At 46.3% G+C, this 20,401-nt stretch overlaps 1 protein-coding gene across 3 annotated transcripts; it reads right to left on the bottom strand.

The window, feature by feature from the left end:
- Window positions 1-4,968: 4,968 nt before the first annotated feature.
- On the bottom strand, window positions 4,969-14,932 carry DOHH (deoxyhypusine hydroxylase). Of its 3 annotated transcripts, none has more exons than XM_088149515.1 (5): window positions 14,086-14,932; window positions 10,825-11,156; window positions 8,794-8,870; window positions 7,709-7,946; window positions 4,969-6,063 (listed from the first exon to the last, which is right to left on the bottom strand). In XM_088149515.1, exons 2-5 carry the CDS (start codon window positions 11,096-11,098, stop codon window positions 5,747-5,749), a joined length of 906 nt encoding a protein of 301 aa, XP_088005641.1. In that variant the 5' UTR covers window positions 11,099-11,156; window positions 14,086-14,932; the 3' UTR covers window positions 4,969-5,746. The 3 variants fall into 3 exon arrangements, with proteins under 3 accessions (XP_088005641.1, XP_007440723.1, XP_007440724.1); XM_007440661.4 differs by lacking the exon at window positions 14,086-14,932 and adding an exon at window positions 12,774-13,112; XM_007440662.4 differs by lacking the exon at window positions 14,086-14,932 and adding an exon at window positions 12,840-13,112.
- Between the last annotated feature and the right edge of the window lie 5,469 nt (window positions 14,933-20,401).

Below are 20,401 nucleotides of genomic sequence, written 5' to 3'. Positions count from 1 at the left end.
AAGTGATGGGAAGGAGAGAGGACAACTGCAAGATGAGGACTTCATCTAAAAGGGCCCTGTGTTTGTATGCAAGCACAGCCTTATTCTACTAGACAGGATAGACCAGAGCAAGCAACTTTCTCGGAAGGAAGTGAAGAGGCGATGGGACCTGTTTCTAGAACCTGTGTATTGTCTTGGAAAGAGATGGAAAAAGATAAGCAGCTTAAAACATACCTGTCTGCTCTGCTTGCTGTATCATTCATTCATTCATTCATTCATTCATTCATTCATTCATTCATTCATTCATTCTGTATGATGCCTTGCTGGCCTGATCTACAAGAGGGGTCACACATTGGAGCTCGTTTTTGTCTTGGGACAATGGCAATGTGATCTGTTGTTGTGGGCTATTATCATCACCCCCTTGTTGTGGATGGATTGCTTCCTGCTTACCCTGGAGTTTTCTGTGCCTTTCCACCACTGCTGGACCTATTCAGACAATCCTCTTCTGGCACCTAATGGACCCAGTTGGGTTTCAGAGGGAGCTGAGGGTTATCCCTGAGGCTTTGACACATGGTCCAGCAGATCTTAATTACCGTTGGAATGAGAAGGTGACAATGGCCTTGGATCAGAGGGTGCCTGTGTGGACATTCTCTGTGCTCTGCGCCCAAATGTCAGTGGACCTCCTCATTTATAGAGGACCTCCAGAGAGGGTGAAGTCGGAGCTGGGAATGTTGTGGGAGTTTGGTTACGTTGCCAGGTTTTTCTGTTTCTGTTTTTCTTGTTTTCTTGCTCTTTTAGTTCTTTGCATGATATTGTTTTACAATAGTTGTAAGCTATCCAGAGTTCTGGTTTTAAGATGGACAGCCATACAAATATTTGAAATAAATATTTTTTTTAACATTTAAAAGACCCTGGAAAGCAAAGGCAATTGAAAAAATGAAACCAAACCTGAAAAACAAGACACTTTTGTCACAGGTACTGTCAAGGAAATGAAAGGATGCAAAACCCAAGTTCTGCATTTCAGTGACTTCTGAAACCTAGCAGCTGCAGGAAAGCGTGAGGTCAACATAATTTGCAAGAAACGCTTGCTTTTAGAGATTCTGAAGGGTAGCAAGACAATGCAATGGATGCCGAGGATGAGCAGGACAAAGGTCTCTATTTTTCCTCCACTGGGGTCCTTCTTCCCCAAAGCGAGGATCAGCCATAGAGGACACAGTGACTGAAAAGTGGATTTGCTGTAGTTATATTTGACCCAAGATGTTCAACTCTAGGGGAGCAAAGAAGTTTCAAATCTAATGGAGGAGTTAAGCTAATGGGCCCAAAAGACAGAAATGGTAGATCTAAATCAGCTCGGCAGCTCTTGGCTGTTTAAGATCCAATAGCCACTGAACATCTTTATACTATTCCAAGCAACCTAGGACAGTTTATATCCTAAACCAGTGTTTCTCAACCTTGGCGGCTTGAAGATGTGTGGACTTCAACTCCCAGAATTCCCCAGCCAGCACTGTCCTAAATTGTTAAGATTGGTGTTGGCGCCTCCCAACATTATAGGCCCCGCCCCTCAAACTTCCAGGGTTCCATTCTAACTTCCCTTTTACCTCTCATGCTCCACCCCTCAATCTATTCCAGCCCCACCTCCTCAGTCCCAAACAATGAGAACAATTATTCTTTTGAATGAAAGGTCCATAACTGCTTTTAGTTTCTTTCGTCAGATACCTCCTGCTACTAGGGAAACAAATCCAAATTCCTATCTTTCTTCTTGCCTGTGAGAAAAAACAAGATGCAACAGGTCAGGAGCAGTATTTGAGTCCAAGGACAGTTCAGGAGGGTGCAGTTAATTGACTACTGATTTATTTGTCCTCCGTGGGCCGAAGTGGGCATGGGCAGCGACATCACTAGATTTGGGAAGGAAGGAAACTTTTGTTCTGCAGAAATAGGGGTCCTTAATTTTGCCACATACGTCTGCAAAATGCACACGTATAAGGACAAACACACCAAAGTTTTAAAAATCGGCCGTTTTGTCACCCAATTTCAGCATCACGAGTTCAGACTGCTCAGAGCACTACTAATAGGTTCGTGGCAGGGGCATTAAAAGTCAAGATGGTGGCTTCGATCACCTGGTTGCAGCAGCCATCTTGAATTCTTAACACACACACGCACGCACACATATGGTCTTGGCTAGGCAGGTTGGTTTCTCATATTTTATTTTCTCCGCCACGCCCTTCCCTTCAAAATTGTCTGGTTGTGACGGCACTGAGTTGCTTCTCATCCTGTTTGTTATAAATGGTCACGAGTCCATGCAGATCTGTACGGTAAAGCACAAAGTGAACTTTGATGCATTTATCGATTCAAATTGTGGGCTACCCATTCCAAACAACTCTGAGTGGCTTTACAAAATTAAAACAACAATAAAGATGAAACAGCTCCAGCAGTTAAAAAAAAAAAAAATGATGTCTATCCAGGGAGCAAAAACACCCATCCAAATTCCCCCAAACTCCTGGAGCCCATCCATCCATCTCCCTCAAAGCTAGTGGGAAAAGTCATTTAGTTTATATTCTTCCTTTTATCAAAACACACTTTGTCATGGAGATAAAGGTAACCTAGTCCATGCCCTGCGAACAGATGAAACCCATTGTTTTCCCATTAGTTTGATCGTGAAGATCTGGTTAACTAAAAGCACTGGATTTCTTCTGCCAATGGAGCTTGGACCAGATGACCGTCAATGCACTTCCCGGTTTTGATTCTATGCAGCCAAATGCACGTGGCCCTGGTTAAGGCAGTCTGCTTGTTAAATTAAGGAGTAAGAATGGCAGAAAGTGAAATTCAGCTCAAGAATTGGGTGCCCCTGTGTGTGTGTGTGTGAAATCAGCCCATTTAAACAACACACAAAGGTATAAACGCATTCCCATCCATGACAGGCTCTGTCTTTGTGGCAGCCCAGATACAATTTATCATATCATTTTCGATTGTTATTTATTTGTGTCTCTTCGGCATGATTTGCTTCTAAGACCCTTGCAGAGCAAATACCCTCTGAATAACGTGGATCCTGCGTCATCCTGCCGGTATTTGCTTTGTGATGCTATACCCGAGATTACCCAAATTGTTGCTAAATTCTTGGAGGAAGTGTTCAAAAGGAAACGTAACCAAACTCTTCCTTGAGGATTGTTTTCCTGCTGTCATCCTTATGATATGCTAATTCCTTGTATTTTAATGTTTGTAATGCCAATAAAGGGTTGAATTGAATTGAATTGAGTTGAGTTGAACAACACACGATTTCTATCCTTGCTTGGTACAAATAAATCCAGACCCACTAAAATGGTAAATTAACTCAGAGCTCCAGATTAGTGTCTGGAGGGAAGTAATGAAGTAAATCAGATACAGGAAAACCACTGCCCAGCTTGTAAACTGTAAGTGAAACTTTCACTCCCAGAGGAGCTGAATTTAAGAAAAGTAGTTCAGACACGGATCTTAATTCCTGAGGTTTTGCCCAGTGCTCAAGTAGTTCTCAGGAGAAAATACTTGTTTATCTTGCAGTGGAACAGAAAAGGCTGGTTCTAGATTTGGAAGTTCAATTTCTAGGGGTCTTTTTCTTTGTGGCAGGGATAAAGATGTACCTTTTCTGCTGTAGTGCCCACCTGGTGGAGCATTCTCCCTCTGAAGATTAGGATGACCCCCCGACCCTCCTGGCCTTTCGTAAGGCCCTAAAGATCTGGTTCTGTGCTGTGACCCTGAGTGTGTGCAGGGACTCACTTCTTGGTTGTACTAAAGGTAGTCCTCACTTAACAACAGTAATTAGGACTGGAATTTCTAAGCAATGCTGTCATAAAGCACAATGTCACGTGACCACTCCACTTAGTGACAGCAATCCCAGCACTTCCTGTTGCCGTTGTTAAGTGAGGACCACGGGTCATTAAGCAAGGGCCTGACGTGACTGCAACTTGCAACTTCCTGCTGGCTTCCAACAAGCAAGGTCAATCGGGAAGATGGCAGGAAGTTGCAAGTACGGGTCACGACAAGCCTTTCCTTAGATGGCTCGCAAGCAGACTGGTGGGTGAGCACTATGGAGTGTGGGTAAGCAGGTCCTACAGATGTGGTATGGAGTGTGGGTGGGTACTACGGGGGTGTGTGCACGCTACCGAGTGTGGGTAACCGGGCAGGTGCTATCTGATCACCTGATAAGGGCTCAAACACAGCATCCCAACCCCTTTCGGAACATCATCAAGAGCAATTGCCATTATTCACTCACCAGCAAAGTCATGGGCCAATTGTCAAAATGGCAGCCTGCAATGGTGTGGCCACCATGATGCCATCAGAGCAGGGGAGGTGGAGAAAGTTAAGGCAAGGGGCCTGTAGGCTGTGAAGACTGTGCAAAAACATGTGTTTCTGCACAAAGTATTTCAGACCTACTATGTTAGGCAATGGGAACGCAGGGGAACAGGTCAGTGTCAGCTGAGGGAGTATGAACCCTTCTGACCACTAAGAGAAAGAGACAATCAATGTATTCTTGAGGTAGACGGCAAGAAAATATTGCCAGAAATAAAGGGAGGTTGGTGAGAAAATGCTCAAACTCGCACATGCCCTTGCTCTGCGGGCTGCATCTGTGGATTAAAGAGCAAACATCATCATTCTGCTCTAAGTATGTGCAGAATCTAACCCCCCCAGCACACCAACCATATGTCAAACTAGCCAGGCAAAGGGCTGTTTGTGGATTTATAACGAATTAAAAAAAAAAGGACAATGGACAGTGGTATTACTTCCCAGAAAAATGGATATAAACCACTTTAAAAAAAACCCAAACACTTGCCAGAATTAAGTGTCCTTGAACACAAAACAGCCATCTATTGATCCTCTTTCTGATGCACCCCGTATGATTCACTGGAGGCATGCATGTCATGATGCAAAAATTTGGAAGAGGAGGGGATGGCAACTCCTCTGAAGGCAGAGAGTTCTCGCACACTGAGATGCAGAGGAATCCAGAGCTCCAATTTTATTACGGAAATAGGGATTTTTCTCAGTTACAGAAATGCAACTCAGAAAGAGGCAGGATCAGATTTGATATTCAGCTCTTCACCATAAAGGAGATGAATCTGATGGTTTATGGCAGCTGCATTAAATGTTCTAGCACTCTCCCTCCCAGCTTAAAAAGAAGGCAGGCACTTCATTTATTTCCACAATCACCCTGGGTACCCTCATTTAATACAGACCTACACAACCTGAAGTTTCCCAAGTGGGATCCAACCTTCAAGTATGATAGCCTCGTTTTTGCTGCCCCACCCCTGCCTCATGCAAACCATTTCTTTTCAGGCCCAATAATTTTGATAGGACAAGTTTCAATCTTGGATGTGTGCAAATCATATAAAGAAGAGATGAAGGGAAATGCTCCCCAGGATCTGGGGAGGTGGGGGAGATAGGAGTGGCTTCATTTGTCTTGGTGCTTCTCAAGTTGCACAGGAACGTGAGGAGCTCTTTTAAGAGTAGTGAATAGAAATGGCAACCAGTTTTCATGGGAAAAGTGTTTTTTTTTTTTTGGTCTGCAAAACTTTTCCATTATCAACATAATTCAAAGTTCTTAAATGACAGTTGTGGCATCTTCCTTCCATCGAGCAGAGAGAAAGAAAAATAAGTTACTGACTGAGGCATGAAGGTTTCTTCTACACTGTCTCCTTCCAGCACTCTTATGGAAATTGCAGACAACAAGTGACCCTGAAATGGCCAATAAAAGTGTGGGAGGCACAACTGAGAGAAGTCCCCCTCCTGACTGCTCCCTTCAGTGGAAGGTCTTCAGCTTGCTCAGACTATCAGCATACTGGAAATCAGTGCTGTTCTCATAATCGTACATGTCCAGTGCCACCTCGCAGCTCTCCCGGACTACGCGCTCTTCATCCTGGGCAAACGCCTCCAGGGTGGCCAGGCAGGAGGCTTTGGCAATGGAGCCCAAGGCCTCGGCGCACTCGTGACGCACCATGGGACTCTCAGCCACGTTCTCCAAGGACGCTGTCAGCTGTGGGATGCAGGCCTCCTGCTGCATCTGGCCCAGCACGTAAGCAATCTCGTGGCGGAAGAGGGCACTGCCACACTGGAGGCCTGGAGAAAGAGAGAAGTCACTTGGACCAAGAGGAAAGAAGAGCACCTGCTTGATAGCATAGCCCGGGATTGGCTGTTCTGCTTGATGGCAGCAACTCAGGGATGCAGGAAGAGAAAAACTTTCACAGGCTAGTTTTGATGCAGGCACGTAAAACCAGTGCTTCACCATGGGGAATGTTCTTTCCTTTAAGGAGTGCTTCCTCCCTGGGAAATCAAATCCACATCTCCAACTGGACAGAGGAAGGTTCCAGCCACTAATGATCCCCACATCTTCCATTTCAATACCTGTAGCTGGATCCTTTCCACGGGAGATGCCAAGGATTGAACCTAAATCTAAACAAGCTCTCCCAATGAATGAATGATAGTGCATTGTTTCTTTCCAAAGGTCACATGGGTATAAATATATATGAGGAGGAGGAAAGTCCTATACATGCAACCCACTTTGGCTACTTCTCAGCTCTCCCCGAGAAGGGTGATGGGCCAATTGTACTGAGATTGAAGACCCGTATCTGAGCCATGAATGGAATACTGGGGAAGGCTTGGAGTTTGACCAGATTCCTGAAACTCACTGAACTGCAAGGTTTCAGAGACACGAACAAAAAGGCATAATATAAATGTAACAAACAAACGTATAAATAAATATCATGCCTCTGCCAGGACAGTCTGCAGTGATAGCATTTGCCATCCCATATTTCAGCCACTGAGTCATAGTCTTTCTCCAAGAACAGAAAGGGTTGTAGGGAGCTAAGCCTGCAGAGTTTCTAAGTGGGAATGCCCCCATGGACTGGGAATAGGGTCAGGATGGATTTTTGAAGATGTTGGAGGGAAGTGAAATTCATTTTCCAGATAAAGAACCAGGTGTACGCTTCCAGATAGCTAAGCCTCTGCATGTTTACTCAGAATTAAGACCTACTGAGTTCAGGGGGCCTTACTCCAGGTAATAGCAGACAAGATTGCTGTGCTGCCTAAGATATCTGCTACACAGAACAAACAGAGCTTCTGTCAGAGTCATGTTGTACCTTGTCCCCTGCCACAAAAGGAAAAAAAAACATTTTCATTTAAGCAGACATGCTTCAACCTGCACAGCAAATGTGCTTTAAGGGAGGCTGCATTTAATTGCAAAAGCTCCTGAAATTTTCTCACAGTAATTTGCAAATTACACTTACAATTAGGTATCAAACTTAAAAAAATCAGTAGCATTAATTTCTCTTTCATTATTTATATTTCAAGTAAGGTAGGGGAAGGGAGAGAGAATAAAAACTGTTTGCCTGCTCCTGTTCACACACCCTTAGGCCATTTCCCCTCTCGTGATTTAAAGCATCTCCACAGCATCACCCAGTCATCCTTGAAGTGATATAAAGCCTGTCCTCAATACCGTTATTTTGATACTATGATGGTTCATTGACTCTAGAAGTTGCTATAAGGCACTAGTGAGGAACAGCCCTAAGAGCCGTACATTAGATATATACGGAATCTCCAACTAAAATAACAGCTTCACAAATGGCCTAGTTTAACTGGGTGCACTCAGCATTCAATTAATGAATTGGTGGAATGAACCCAGTTCCACCCCTCCAAGGAATCACAGCCCCGGGAAAATGTTCTGCCCTTGCATTCTTGATCCAGACTTAGAAAGTCAGCTGCTTACCATCAGCAAGTGCCAAGACTGCAGCTTCTCCTCCAATGTTCCGTAATGCAAACATAGCTTGATAGCGCTCAAAGAGCGACCGTGACTCATCCAGCAGGGTGAGCCTCAGCTTCCCCACATCCTTCTCCTCAGCAGGAGGTGCTGGGTCCACAGAGCAGTAGGGGCTGATGGAAGAGTTTGCCTTCTGCTCCTGAAACCATTCTAGCCTTTTCACAGCCAGCTGACATGTCTCTGCTACCTACACAGGAGGGGAAATGGACATGTGAAACTAGTCTTTGCCATGGTTCAGAACAGTGTTTCTCAACCTTAGCAACTTTAAGATATGTGGACTTCAACTCCCAGAATTCCCCAGCCAATATAGTTGGCTAGGGAATTCTGGGAGTTGAAGTCCACATATCTTAAAGTTGCCAAGGTTGAAAAACACTGGTTCAGAAGACTCCATGCACAGAGAATTGCAAACTGGTTGCCCATGTTTTCAAATTAATGGAAAAGTTTTCCAGTGGAAGGTAGGGGCTCTACAACTTTCTCCTAAATGCAGGATTAAAAGGTAAGTATTAATAAATAATATACATAAAATAAAACTAGAGGACATTGCAGAATAAATTATGATTTGAAAAGATACAATTCTCTTGTTCATTCCCCTAATAGTTCTGAGAATACCATGGATAGCCAAGGAAAAAAAAGGAGGATCACAGAACAAATCAATCCAGAGTTCTCACTCAGGGCTCAAATTACATACCCGAAGACCCAGATCTCTTGAGAAGTGTATATTGCTGGGAAAAGTGGAAGAAAAGAGAAAAGGAGGAGACAACCAGCAGCAAGGTGGATGGACTCAATTACAATGATGGATGGGTTGGAAGATGTGAAGGGCCATGTTGAGGACACAAAATCCTGGAGACAGTGGTTATTATGAGTTAACACCAACTTGATGGCACAAAATCAATAAAAAAAAACCAGTTCTGTTTCAGAATGATTGTTATTTTGCTTTTGAACTACATTTCAAATTACTCAATTCAGTAATTTTGATTTATTGATTTTTGGTAGGATGCATAGGAGTTATTGATTTTCCCCAATCCCATATTCACCTCGACAACAGGGTCTTCAGAATATTGTTTCAAGATGTCCAGTACTTTTGGATTCCCAATAGCACCCAAAGCTTCACCTATGGAATGCAAGAGAATGAACACAGGCCAGTGATGCAAGAATCCTTTCACATGTACAATCAGTACAAAGATGATAAAACAAGGGGTCTCTTTAATCCTTCCAATCAACTGTGTTACTTAAAAGTGGCTAAATCAAAAAATACAATATATGGTCAGAATAATTATAGATTATTCAAACCAATGACAGCATAATGAAAAGGTATAATGCAAAATTGGTCATTGAAACAAATTGCTTTCAACAACTGAAGGAAAAGACACAATGCAGATGTGTGAAGAAAGCATTCTAGTACTAGAATATAAACAACTAGATGAATAAAATTTTAAAAGGGTGTAATTCATACTAGGCCAGTAAGCATTATTATATGCTTTTTCTTCCCAAAAGAGTGGTATATAAAATAAAAATATTGTATTTAAAACCTCTCCCATCAATATTAAAAATACTAGTCAACACAACAGGTGCCTATTTAAAACCATTTTGATCTTAAGGCAATTTTGCAACTATCCAAATGGTCAGACATATTTTTAGTGCCCACAGAAAACTGGATAACATGGTGACATGCCACACTCTATTTGAGAGCGATCCGTGATTGGATGCTCTCTTGAGATGGTTCTGACTGCAGGCCTCCTAAAGTTGACCTTAGTTTCCAGCAGGTCTACATGAAAGGGAGCAAACATCAATGCTCTATGATCTTAACTATTTTGACCTTTGAAAATTGAAATCATTATCAGGAACAAGTCAAGAAAGCAAAAAAGAAGCCAATGAAGGTAATTCAAGATTCACAGTCACACCTTGGTAGGAGGGTGTAAGATACTTTCTGGTCACTTTATTTGGGAGCAACTGAAGCTTCTGAACTGTCTTCAGTAACAGCTTCATGATAAGTTTACTTGCTAAACTTTGAGGTAAATTCTGAGAATCAGACACAATTGAATGGGGGGAAAAAAAAACAAGGAAGATGGAGACTAAATCCAGCTTTTCTACAAAAAGCCACAGCAGATGTCTTTGGCTCAAGCCATTAAAGTCAAGCTCTGCTACTATCACAGGCAAATTCTCAGAGTTTTTAGAACTGGCTGAAATGCCTCACTTCAGTGGTACTGTTCTTGACAAACAAATGCTTTTACAGGTAGTTCTCGACTTACAATGACAGCTGGGACTGGAATTTCTGTTACTAAGTGATGCAGTTGTAAAGTGAGACCACATTGCTTAGTGACAGCAATCCCTGCAGTCCTGGTTGCTGTTGTTAACTGAATTCCACGGTCATTAGGCGAGGCAACTTCCTGCTGGCTTCCCACAACCAAAGTCAGTGGGGAAGCCGGCAGGAAGTTACAAGTCTCAGGCTGGCAGGCAGGCAAGTGGCTGATGCCGGGTAGAGGAGGAAGTGAGGGGGTGCGTGGGGGTGTGAGGGAGGGTCAAGGAGGGTGTGCGGGGATGGATGGCAGTGTGCAAGAGGTGCTATGCAGGTCAGGGAGGGTGCGTGGTACAGGTTGGGGAGCTTGTGCAGGGGTGCGGCACAGGTTGGGGAGGATGCGCAGGGGTGTGCAAGAGGCACTGCAAGGGTTGGGGAGGGTGCACAGGGGTGCAGTGTGAGTTGGGAAGGGTGCATGAGGGTGTGGCGCAAGTCGGGGAGGGGCTGGGGGAGACTTACCTCAGCAACTTGCGATCTTCCTGCCAGCTTCCCCTTTGACTTTCTGGGGAAGCCAGCATGGAAGGTTGCAAATGGTGATTGTGTGATTGCGGGCTGCTTGGCAACTGGTTGTTAGTGCAAATGGGTTGCCAAGCACCCAGATCAAGATCACATGATCGCGGGAATGCTGGGATGGCCACAACTTTGAGGACCGGTTGTAAGTTTCGTTTTTCATAGACCAGCCTTCCCAACCAGGTGCCATCTGAAATACTGAATGTCAACTCCCATAATCATCTCCAACCTGGCCAGCACATAGTTCCCCATTTCTCACCTGCTTCATGTCGCACCATGGGTTCCTGATGAGTGTTCTGGAGCACACTAATGAGGACTGGGATGGCCTTCTCATCTTGCATCTGGCCAAGGCAGTATGCCAGCTCATGCTTCAGGAGAGCAGAGTCATCTTCAAAGGCTCGACTGATCCACTCAATGGCAGCTGGACCCCCCAAATTACGTAAGGTGAAGAGTGCCCGGAAGCGTGCCTTCAAGGGTCGTCTGGGATCCACCAGAATCTGGCCAATCAATTCAACTTCTTTCTCTATCACCATTTTTACTGCTTTGCTGGTCTGAAGGGACAGAGATGTTGACTTTAAAACTCTGGAGGACCTAAACAGAGAAAAAATGAAAATGTCTAAACAAATGTCATCTTGGAAGCAAATTTGACCTTGCACATTTTTTAGAAAGGGAAGTAACAGCATTGCCATTTTTTAATTCATATACTGCTCAATAAAGCAAATCAGTAATATATTTAATTAATATAAGTAATAAGTAATAATCCACTATAAATCAGGACAATGTGCATATGTACATGATAAATTCATTCTGGAGCAAATTAATAATTTGTACACAGGTGCTAAATATACAAAAATACATGCAAATCAGCACAAGCCCATTTTTCTCGTGAGATCTGTCAATCTTATTTTCCCCCCTTAACAAATTAAAGCTACAGATATTACAAGCAAATTCATACACACTGCTTAACCTTTTCTCTTAGCCCTATCTAAGAAATTTGCCCTCAGACTTAGTCTACTGCCCTGTTGTGGCTGAGAACCCCAAAGATTCGCAGCCAATGTTAGACAGACTGTGTGATACGATAGAGTACAGATTTGAAAATTAATGTACTAAATGTCAAGATGGTTGTGTTAGAGAAATATGGAGTGAACAATTGCATGTTGCAGATAAATGGTGAAAAACTAGAGGAAGTAGATGAATTTGTCTACCTTGGTAGAATATTTACCAAAGATGGGGAAATGGATGGAGACATTTTAAGACATGCAAATGCTGATAGGAAAGTTGTGGGTAATATATGGATTGTTGCAAGGAATGAATGTTGAAAGAAGAAAAAAAGGCTACATGTAAGAAGAGTGTGCTTCTGCCTAATTTGGTTATGAATGTGAGAGCTGAGTAGGTCAGATGAGTAAATGCAAATGAGCGAGAATGAGATTCCTAAGAGCTGTATGTGGTAAAACCCAAAAAGATAGGGTCAAAAATATATGGGTGCTGAATGAATGTGAACTGAATACAAATATGAGTGGCCAGCAGGAAAGAATTGTGAGATGGTTTGGTCCACCAAGTATAGTGTATGATTGGGGTGGAGAGGCAGGGAAAAACTTAAAAAGTTGAGGTTGGATGGAATTGAGGTAATCCTCAAAAACAGAGAAGTAAGAAGTTTCAAGAACAGGTAATGTATGAAGATGATGGTATGGAGAGGTACAGTGAATGGCTCAGTTTAAACTAGATTTAACTATATATTTTTTTCTTCCTATCTCATGACTTTGGCTTGTTATTTCTTGCTCCTTTTCGGCATAATGTTTCTTATCCTGAAAGAAAAAAAACACACAATGGGCACCTATAGGGGGCTTTTTATAAACTGAAAGCACCTATTTCAGTATTTTTCAAACTCAGCAACTTTAAGATGTGTAAACTTCAACTCCCAGAATTCCCCAGCCAGCAATTCTGGGAGATGAAGTCCACACATCTTAAAGTTGCCAAGTTTGAAAAACACTGCTTTCTTTGAATCCGTGGAACTCACCACACCATGAAAATACGTGTGAATTAGTATCGCCAACATATATGTAAATATATACAAATCATCTCTAGTTGCCATGTCAATCATGTGTAAATCCATGCAAATCAATTTGGCCTCGCACCCAGCAGGTATACATTTATGCAAATTAGCTATATCCAACTCCCTCCGTCAGCTCCTCAGTAAAAGAAGCTCACCTGCCCCTTCCCGTTCTGTTTCCATAGCAACACGGAACCGCAAGGTCTCCCTTTTACCCCACTCACCGAAACCCCACGCGTTCCTCTGCAGCGCCTGCGCACTCACCCCCGAGGGCGGGCTATCGGAAGGACGGAACCAAAGGCAAACAGGAAGAGGGTACGCGAAAAAAAGCTACCCCTTTCCTCCGCCTTGCATATACTCTCGTTCTTGTTAAATATAGTGGGGGAAAGGAGGAGGAGGTTTTTTCAGGAACAGCTGCCTCAAATGAAATATTCTTTTTTTTTTCTTTGCCCCAGAAATGAGCGAGTCCGATGACCGAGAGCTGTGTGACAAAGAGAGGCGCCTGCGCATTGACACGAAAATGACGAGATACTCTTTCTCCAGCTCATAGGCTGGTCGAGGGACGATAGACGTAAGAGTCTACAAACAGACACACAACTTCTAACTTTTGAGTTGACTTTGGAATTTTTTTTCTCATTTAGTTCTACGTCCCTCCTGTAGAGGAAAATGTATGACAGTGTTTTTCAAACTTGGCAACTTTAAGACGTGTGGACTTCAAATCCCAGAATTCCCCAGCCAGCATTCTTTCCCCCACCCCAGATGCTGGCTGGGGAATTTCGGAGTTGAAGTCCACACATCTTAAAGTTGCCAAGTTTGAAAAACACGGATGTAATCTTTATTGTCAATATTCGAAAAAATTACATTAGCTTTAAAACAGTGTTGTCCAAACTTGGCCACTTTAAGATGAGTGGACTTCAACTTCCAGAATTCCCCAGCCAGCCATGCTGGCTGGGGAATTCTGGGAGTTGAAGTCCACTATCTTAAAGTGGCCAAGTTTGGACAACACTGCTTTAAAACAACAACCAAAGAAGGAGCTGCAGTAACATACTCCAAGCTGAGGAAAAGAAACAGAAAAGTTGATTATTTTTTTATTGTGTGCCATCAAGTTGTAACAAAAGAAAAGAAACCAGGAAAGGAAAAGAAAGGGGGTTTGCAAACTTCAAGTCAACGTTTTATGATTCATTTACAGTTCTAAATTTTCATTTTTTAACTCACTGAAAGTGCAACAGTTCTCTCTAAATCAACACTGTGGGAAGTTGTTTCTTTTAAGTTGGGCAGGATAACACACCCGCCTGTCAGAAAACGACAGACACGGGTTCGGTTATCCAGTAGACAGAAGTTTTTATTGGGCACGTTTGCAAAGGTGGGTCCCTCCCGCAGCAATGGAGGAACCCCGAAGCAAGGTCTGACAGGTTTTTATACCCCCTATCTGTCCTCCCCCTCCTACGAGGGCTTGGCTCACAATCTCACCTTTTTTACCGCCCCGGAGCGCCGCTAATTAACCGCAAAACCGCAGACATTCCACTTCCGAATCCAATCAGCGCAATACACATTCCAATCCCCACTTGACCCGACAGCCGCCCCCTGCCGTTTCTCTTCACTCTGGTGCGAACGTGCCTTTTGCCTGCAGTCTTTCCTCCCTCCTGCCGTCCCTCTCCACTCTGGTGCGAGTGTGCCTTCTGCCCATCCTCCCTCCTGCCGTCCCCCCAAGGCTGCCCCATGGTGCACAGCGCTCTCCCCTAGCAAACATGGTTCGTTTGAGGCCCTCACTTCTCCCTGCCTTCTCACAATCCCCCCTTTTTCTTTTCACGCCTCTGTTGGGCCTCAAACCTGGCTAACAGGATTGCTCCCTCGTCCCGGACCCGGGGCTTCACACACTGGGACAGGTAATTCCCACAAGCAGGGAGGCATTGCATTAAGCAACATACTAGGACCAGTAAGGCAATGAAGCCAATGGCTAGTACAGAAAGTTGTTTTAACCAAGCAAAGTTAGGTAACCAACTAGTGAGCCACGACCAATTCCATCCCTCTGGATCCTCGGATATGCGAGAGGCTAAGGTCTTCAACTTGGCTAGTTTTGCTTCAATATAATTCTCATTGTTGGTTAGGTTAAAGCAACAAAGACCTTGAAAAGATTCACAGCCTTGTCCTGCCCTTAATAGGAGATAGTCTATAGCTATCCGATTTTGAATGACCGCCCTCCTGATCTCAGTGACTTCTTCAGTGAGGGCTGCAATGAGAGAGGATGTAAGGTTGACACTTTTAGCCAGGAGGCAGGCCACCTTCCTTAGGTCCAGATAAGTTCTTCCGCTTAGTGCAGGAACCCCTACTAAGGAGAGGGCCAGAGCCATGGCTTCTGTTTTGGACAAGAGTGTCACATCACTCTCACAATCAGATGGCAGCTCCCTTTTTCTTTTTTTCTTTTGATGGGTGCGCTTGCATTGGAGGCAGGGCATATAGAGAGGTCAGGCGCCCTATGGCACAAGGGCCCCCTGAACTATAGGCTGGAACATAGGTGTAAGCTTCATGTCCACATAACAAAAAGAAACCTTTAGGTAGGTATAGAGGGGTTGAGGCGTAAGGGATATTATAGACCCCTCCACAAGTGAAAGCAGGACCTTTTGAGGGCAATGGGGGGTACGGTTCTGGGTATTGTTGAAATATACACATTGAGTTGCATTGGTTGTCCCCAAGAGATTTAGAGCCATTTGCCTTTGATTAGTCCAGGGTCTTGGTATGGGAGAAGACCCAAAATGATAGAACATCCCCCCCCCCACGGGGATCATCCCCAGTGATCAAAGCTGTCTGTGCCAATTCTACGCCTTTATGTTGGTCATCTCCTCCCCTGCCTTAGTGCAGTTCCTTTTAAGTTTTACTTTGAGTCCGTCTCCCGGTTGGGCAGTCCATGGTCGGGGGTCGGGAGCTCACTTAACCCGATGGTAGTGGGTCCAACCCCCCTGTCGGGTCCGAACCGCTGATTCAGTTGTCAGGAGAACTTGGTATGGTCCCTCCCAAGACGGCTTCAGCTTCTCATCCTTCCACGTCTTTATCCGGACCCAATCCTCTGGCTTGTGGGGGTGTTGGTCTTTCAGCAAGGGGGCCGTTGAGCGAGGAGTCCCTGTTTTCTTAGAGACAAGAGAGATTGTGACAGTACCAAGAGATACTTTCTTAGGAAGGCATCCTTTAGCTCGGGGATAGGCTCTCCCATTGGAGCCAGGAAAGGTTTTCCCATCATCAACTCGAACGGGGAGACCCCCACATCCTTGCGAGGGGCTGTCCGCATTCGAAGCAGGGCAACCGGAAGTGTCTTTGTCCAAGGTAGCCCTGTTTCCAATCCCAGTTTGGTGAGATGTTGCTTCAACACCCCGTTGGCCCTTCCCACTTTCCCACTGGAGTCAGGATGCCAAGGGGTGTGGAGTTCCCATCGAACCCCCAGGCTCCAGTACCACAGCTTTACAGTGTCTACCAAAGCCTGCACCCCCCAGTGAGACCCTTCGTGCAGTTTCTCCACCATCCCCCTCATGTCAGCACGGCTCACTACTGGGGTCCCCTCAATTGTAACCCAATGACCTGCTTCCTCCCTGCAACCTTCCCTTTCCAGCAGCTGTGAGTAAACCCCGTTCCAGCCAAATTTTCCTGAAAGTGTGCACTACTCCCCAGGCGTATCGCGAGTCTGTGTAGACGGTGAGGGACACTCCCTTTCCCAACTCTAGTGCCCGTTTCAAAGCGTGCACTTCACACAGCTGAGCCGACCAGTCCGCTGGTAGTGCCCCCTTCTCTATTGTCTCTCCCTCCGCCGTCACTATCGCATATCCTGACTTCCTTTGTCCCTGCTCTACTCGGCTAGACCCATCCACAAACCAGACCTCACCCTCCTCCAGCGGGACCTCCTGCAGGTCCTCCCGGGTCTTTGTTTGCAGCTGCAACAGGGTGGAGCACTCGTGCTCCGCCGGCTCCCATTCTTTCCGCTCCCCCGCAAGAAACTCCGCTGGGTTCAAATTCCTGTCTGTTCCTACCACCACATCAGGACTTATCCGGAGAACTGTCTCATATTTCAACATCCTTCCTTCTGTCATCCAAGCAGCCGCCTGCTGACTAAGCACACTTAAGATCTGATGGGTTGAATGGACAATCACGGGGCTCCCAAAAGTGAGTTTTTTCCCTTCTGTCACTAGCACAGCAGCGGCAGCCACTGCCTGCACACAAGTCGGCCATCCCCTCACCACTGGTTCTAGGGCTTTGCTCAGGAAGGCCACTGGTTGATATTTCCCAGCCCGTCTCTGAGTCAGCACTCCAATGGCAGTTCCCCCATGGGCTGTAACGTATAGGTGAAAGGGGGGGCCAAGTTCGGTAGAGCCAGAGCCGGGGCCGTCACCAGGCTCCTTCGTAATTCTCCCCACTTCTCTGTGTCCCCGTCTGTCCATTCTACCCTGTCAGATGATCCTTTCAACTTCTCATACAGAAACTGAGCCTTGCTCATGTACTCATCTATCCATAGCCGGCAATATCCTACTAGACCCAGAAACCGCCGCACCTCCGTTTTAGTATGAGGGGCTTCAACTGCATTATCCCCTGTATCCGAGAAGGATCAATCAACTTCTCGCCCTTCCGGAGTACATGTCCTAAATACTTGACCTCCCTTTTCACAAATTGGACCTTCCCTTTTGACACCTTCAATCCTTCCTCAGCCAACCAGTTCAATAAAGCCACTGAGTCTTCTCTCACCTTTACTTCCTTCTCTCCAGACACCAACAAATCATCCACATACTGCAGCACCCGAGAACCCCAAGGGGCCCGGAACCCCTGGAGTTTCTCTTCCAATGCCTGTCCAAACAATATGGGGCACTCGGTGTACCTCTGGGGCAGCACCGTCCATCTCAGTTGTTGCTTCAGCCCACGCCTCCCATCCCGGGACAGCGGGTATTGGGCTTGCCGCAAACCCGTCACCCCTGGTTTCAAGGGGATGCTAATTGGGGCGATGCGAAACCGACCCGCCCCCCCCTCCCCTGCCCATACCTCAGGGTTCACAACCTCCACGTCCGCCTCTCGCAACAAACACATCCTTTCTGCCTGTTCCACATTCCACAGCTCCACTACTAGACTACCCATTAGATCCCTTCCCAGCAAGTTCACTCTCGCCTGTGGGATCAGTAACACATCTGCAGTTACCTCCTTCCCATTCCACTCCAGTCTCACTCCCTCCAGTACGTCTACCTTGACCGGAGAGCCTCCCACCCCCATCACCGATACCGACGTGCCCCGGGATTTCGCAATCCCTGGGATCGGTTGGCACAGCGATGTTCGAGAGGCTCCGGTGTCCACGAGGAACTGCTGTTCCTCGCCAGTGGGACCCACCGTGATGTTTACCAAGGGTTCCCCGTGGGTCCCGGTTGGGGAACCATGACCCCCCTGGTCGTACAGGGGGAAACTCCTCTCATGTTCTCCCGATGTTCAGCATTATTGGGATCCCAATTTGGGTCTGCCAGAGGGAATTTAGTATCTGCGGCCGGGGCATTTGGGACATTTGCATTCCTTTGCTCCCAAGTCCCGAGCGCAGCTCGCCAAATCTGGCCCCTCTCTTCTGGCGTATAGAGGTGGGCTAAAATGTAATTCAGTTCCCCCAGGAGTATTCCACCGGGCCGAGAAAAAGTTCCAATTGTTCGGCGGCGGTATGGGCGTTCTCTTGCATACGAGGGAGGGTCTTTTTTTTTTAATTCCCTCAACTCACTGGGTTTGATGGGAACCGTTACGTAACTGGTGACGGCCACCCCCTGTGCGTTCGTTCCGTTCGGGACTTCCCGGACGGGGAAGGCACTGGCCGACCTTAGAATAAAGGGCAAGTTCTGAATGTCTTGGTTCAGCTGGTCCAGCTCTTTCCGCAGCCCGGGATAGGGTGGGGGCGCCGGAGGGGGAGCGGTAGGAAGAGGAGGAGGAGGAGGAGGTGGCGGCCCCCATTGAGGTCCAGTCAGCCAGAGGTCCTCCTCATCTTCCTGTTCTTTTTGGACAAAAATTTTGGCTAACTTGGGTCGAGGCCCCTCCCAATGAACATGGAACCAGACTTCCACATAGGGTTCCTGTGTTAACATTTTATGCTCCACAATGTAGTTTTTTTTTTTTTTTTAGTTGGGTCACCCAGTAATTACTGGGGATTCCAAGAGTATCCCAATGGTAGGGGAATTCGGGGTCCACTAGTGGATATTTTGGCCATTCTTTAGTGCACAAAGTTATCATGGTCGGTTTTTCCAGACCCCTGGTGAATGGACACAACCAGGGTGTCTCCCATTGTTGCAACAATTGTCCTAATGGAGAATCCGTGGGGATTCCCCTACTGCGTTTTTCCCACTGGCCCCTGGCCTTACACTCTTACTCTGCGCCTTACCCATCCTTCCTGACTACGTTTCCCACCTTACAGAAGGTCCCGGACTCTTCTGTCCCCTTGCGGCGTCCAACGCCTCGTAACCACGCTAATCTCCCCGAGATTATGGGTAGGCTGTACTCACCAGACCTCCCAGAGGTCCCCTCGTCGGCCGACTTCCTCTTTACTTCTGTCTGACTGGCGATTGGAGTCCCGTCCTGGACCCGACTCCGGGGAAAACGGGAGACACCTCAACGGGGTGTTACGGCCGATTACTCACCGGTTCCCCACAGTCCGGTCCATGTCGAGGACTCCTGCCTGGCTCGCCAATTTTGTCAGAAAACGACAGACACGGGTTCGGTTATCCAGTAGACAGAAGTTTTTATTGGGCACGTTTGCAAAGGTGGGTCCCTCCCGCAGCAATGGAGGAACCCCGAAGCAAGGTCTGACAGGTTTTTATACCCCCTATCTGTCCTCCCCCTCCTACGAGGGCTTGGCTCACAATCTCACCTTTTTTACCGCCCCGGAGCGCTGCTAATTAACCGCAAAACCGCAGACATTCCACTTTCCGAATCCAATCAGCGCAATACACATTCCAATCCCCACTTGACCCGACAGCCGCCCCTGCCGTTTCTCTTCACTCTGGAGCGAACGTGCCTCTTGCCTGCAGTCTTTCCTCCCTCCTGCCGTCCCTCTCCACTCTGGTGCGAGTGTGCCTTCTGCCCATCCTCCCTCCTGCCACCCCCCAAAGGCTGCCCCATGGTGCACAGCGCTCTCCCCTAGCAAACATGGTTCGTTTGAGGCCCTCACTTCTCCCTGCCTTCTCACACGCCCTTCAATGGATGCATCCTTCTCGGATGCTGTGGCAGGAATGGACACCCACTCCCTTGGCCAAGCTTCAAACCGCCTTCCAATTTCTTGTAATTTTACAGGAGTATCCACAGAGTATGATAAAAAATCAGAGATGTGAGTATGATAAAAAATCAAGATGTGGCCACCAAAGCTCCACCTGTCTTCTTATGGGCGACCAGATGTCGCAGTTGCCACCTTGGCTTTTTCACCATATGCTGCGGACATCCCTGGCGTTTGCCTGAAGACATCTTGCAAAAGACACGATCATAAATTGGGCTGGAAGGACCCCGGATATGTAAAATAACCAATGGGTGAAAATAGCAGCCAATGATGCAACAAGAGCATGAAAATGGCAGTGTAACAAAGTAGTGTGGACGTGCCTTCAGTTGGCTTTTCTGCATTCCAGAGAATGTTTCACAAAGGGGTGTTTTTGGAAAGCTTACTGGAACCAACCTTAGTTCTGCTCGTGTTTTCAATATCATCACAATATTATCAGCGCACTACACTGCACTACGTCCTCATTTTCCTTCTTCTCCCTCTCAACCACAACTTGCAACTTGAAGAATGTAATGATTTAGA

This window comes from Python bivittatus, unplaced genomic scaffold, assembly GCF_059951505.1.
Source record: "Python bivittatus isolate LINGU-HERP-01145 unplaced genomic scaffold, Pbiv_v1 ctg000580_np1212, whole genome shotgun sequence".
NCBI classification, from domain to species: Eukaryota; Metazoa; Chordata; class Lepidosauria; order Squamata; family Pythonidae; genus Python; species Python bivittatus.
This window is presented reverse-complemented; position numbering and strand designations above follow the sequence as displayed.

Bases quoted from the DNA above. Each gene is read 5' to 3' on its own strand.
- DOHH (XM_088149515.1), bottom strand. From the start codon at position 11,098: ATGGTGATAGAGAAAGAAGTTGAATTGATTGGCCAGATTCTGGTGGAT. The intron at 8,871-10,824 runs GTGAGAAATGGG...TGCATTCCATAG, and splicing joins CATGGTGCGACATGAAGCAG to GTGAAGCTTTGGGTGCTATT. The intron at 6,064-7,708 runs GTAAGCAGCTGA...CTCTTTCTCCAG, and splicing joins AGTCTTGGCACTTGCTGATG to GCCTCCAGTGTGGCAGTGCC.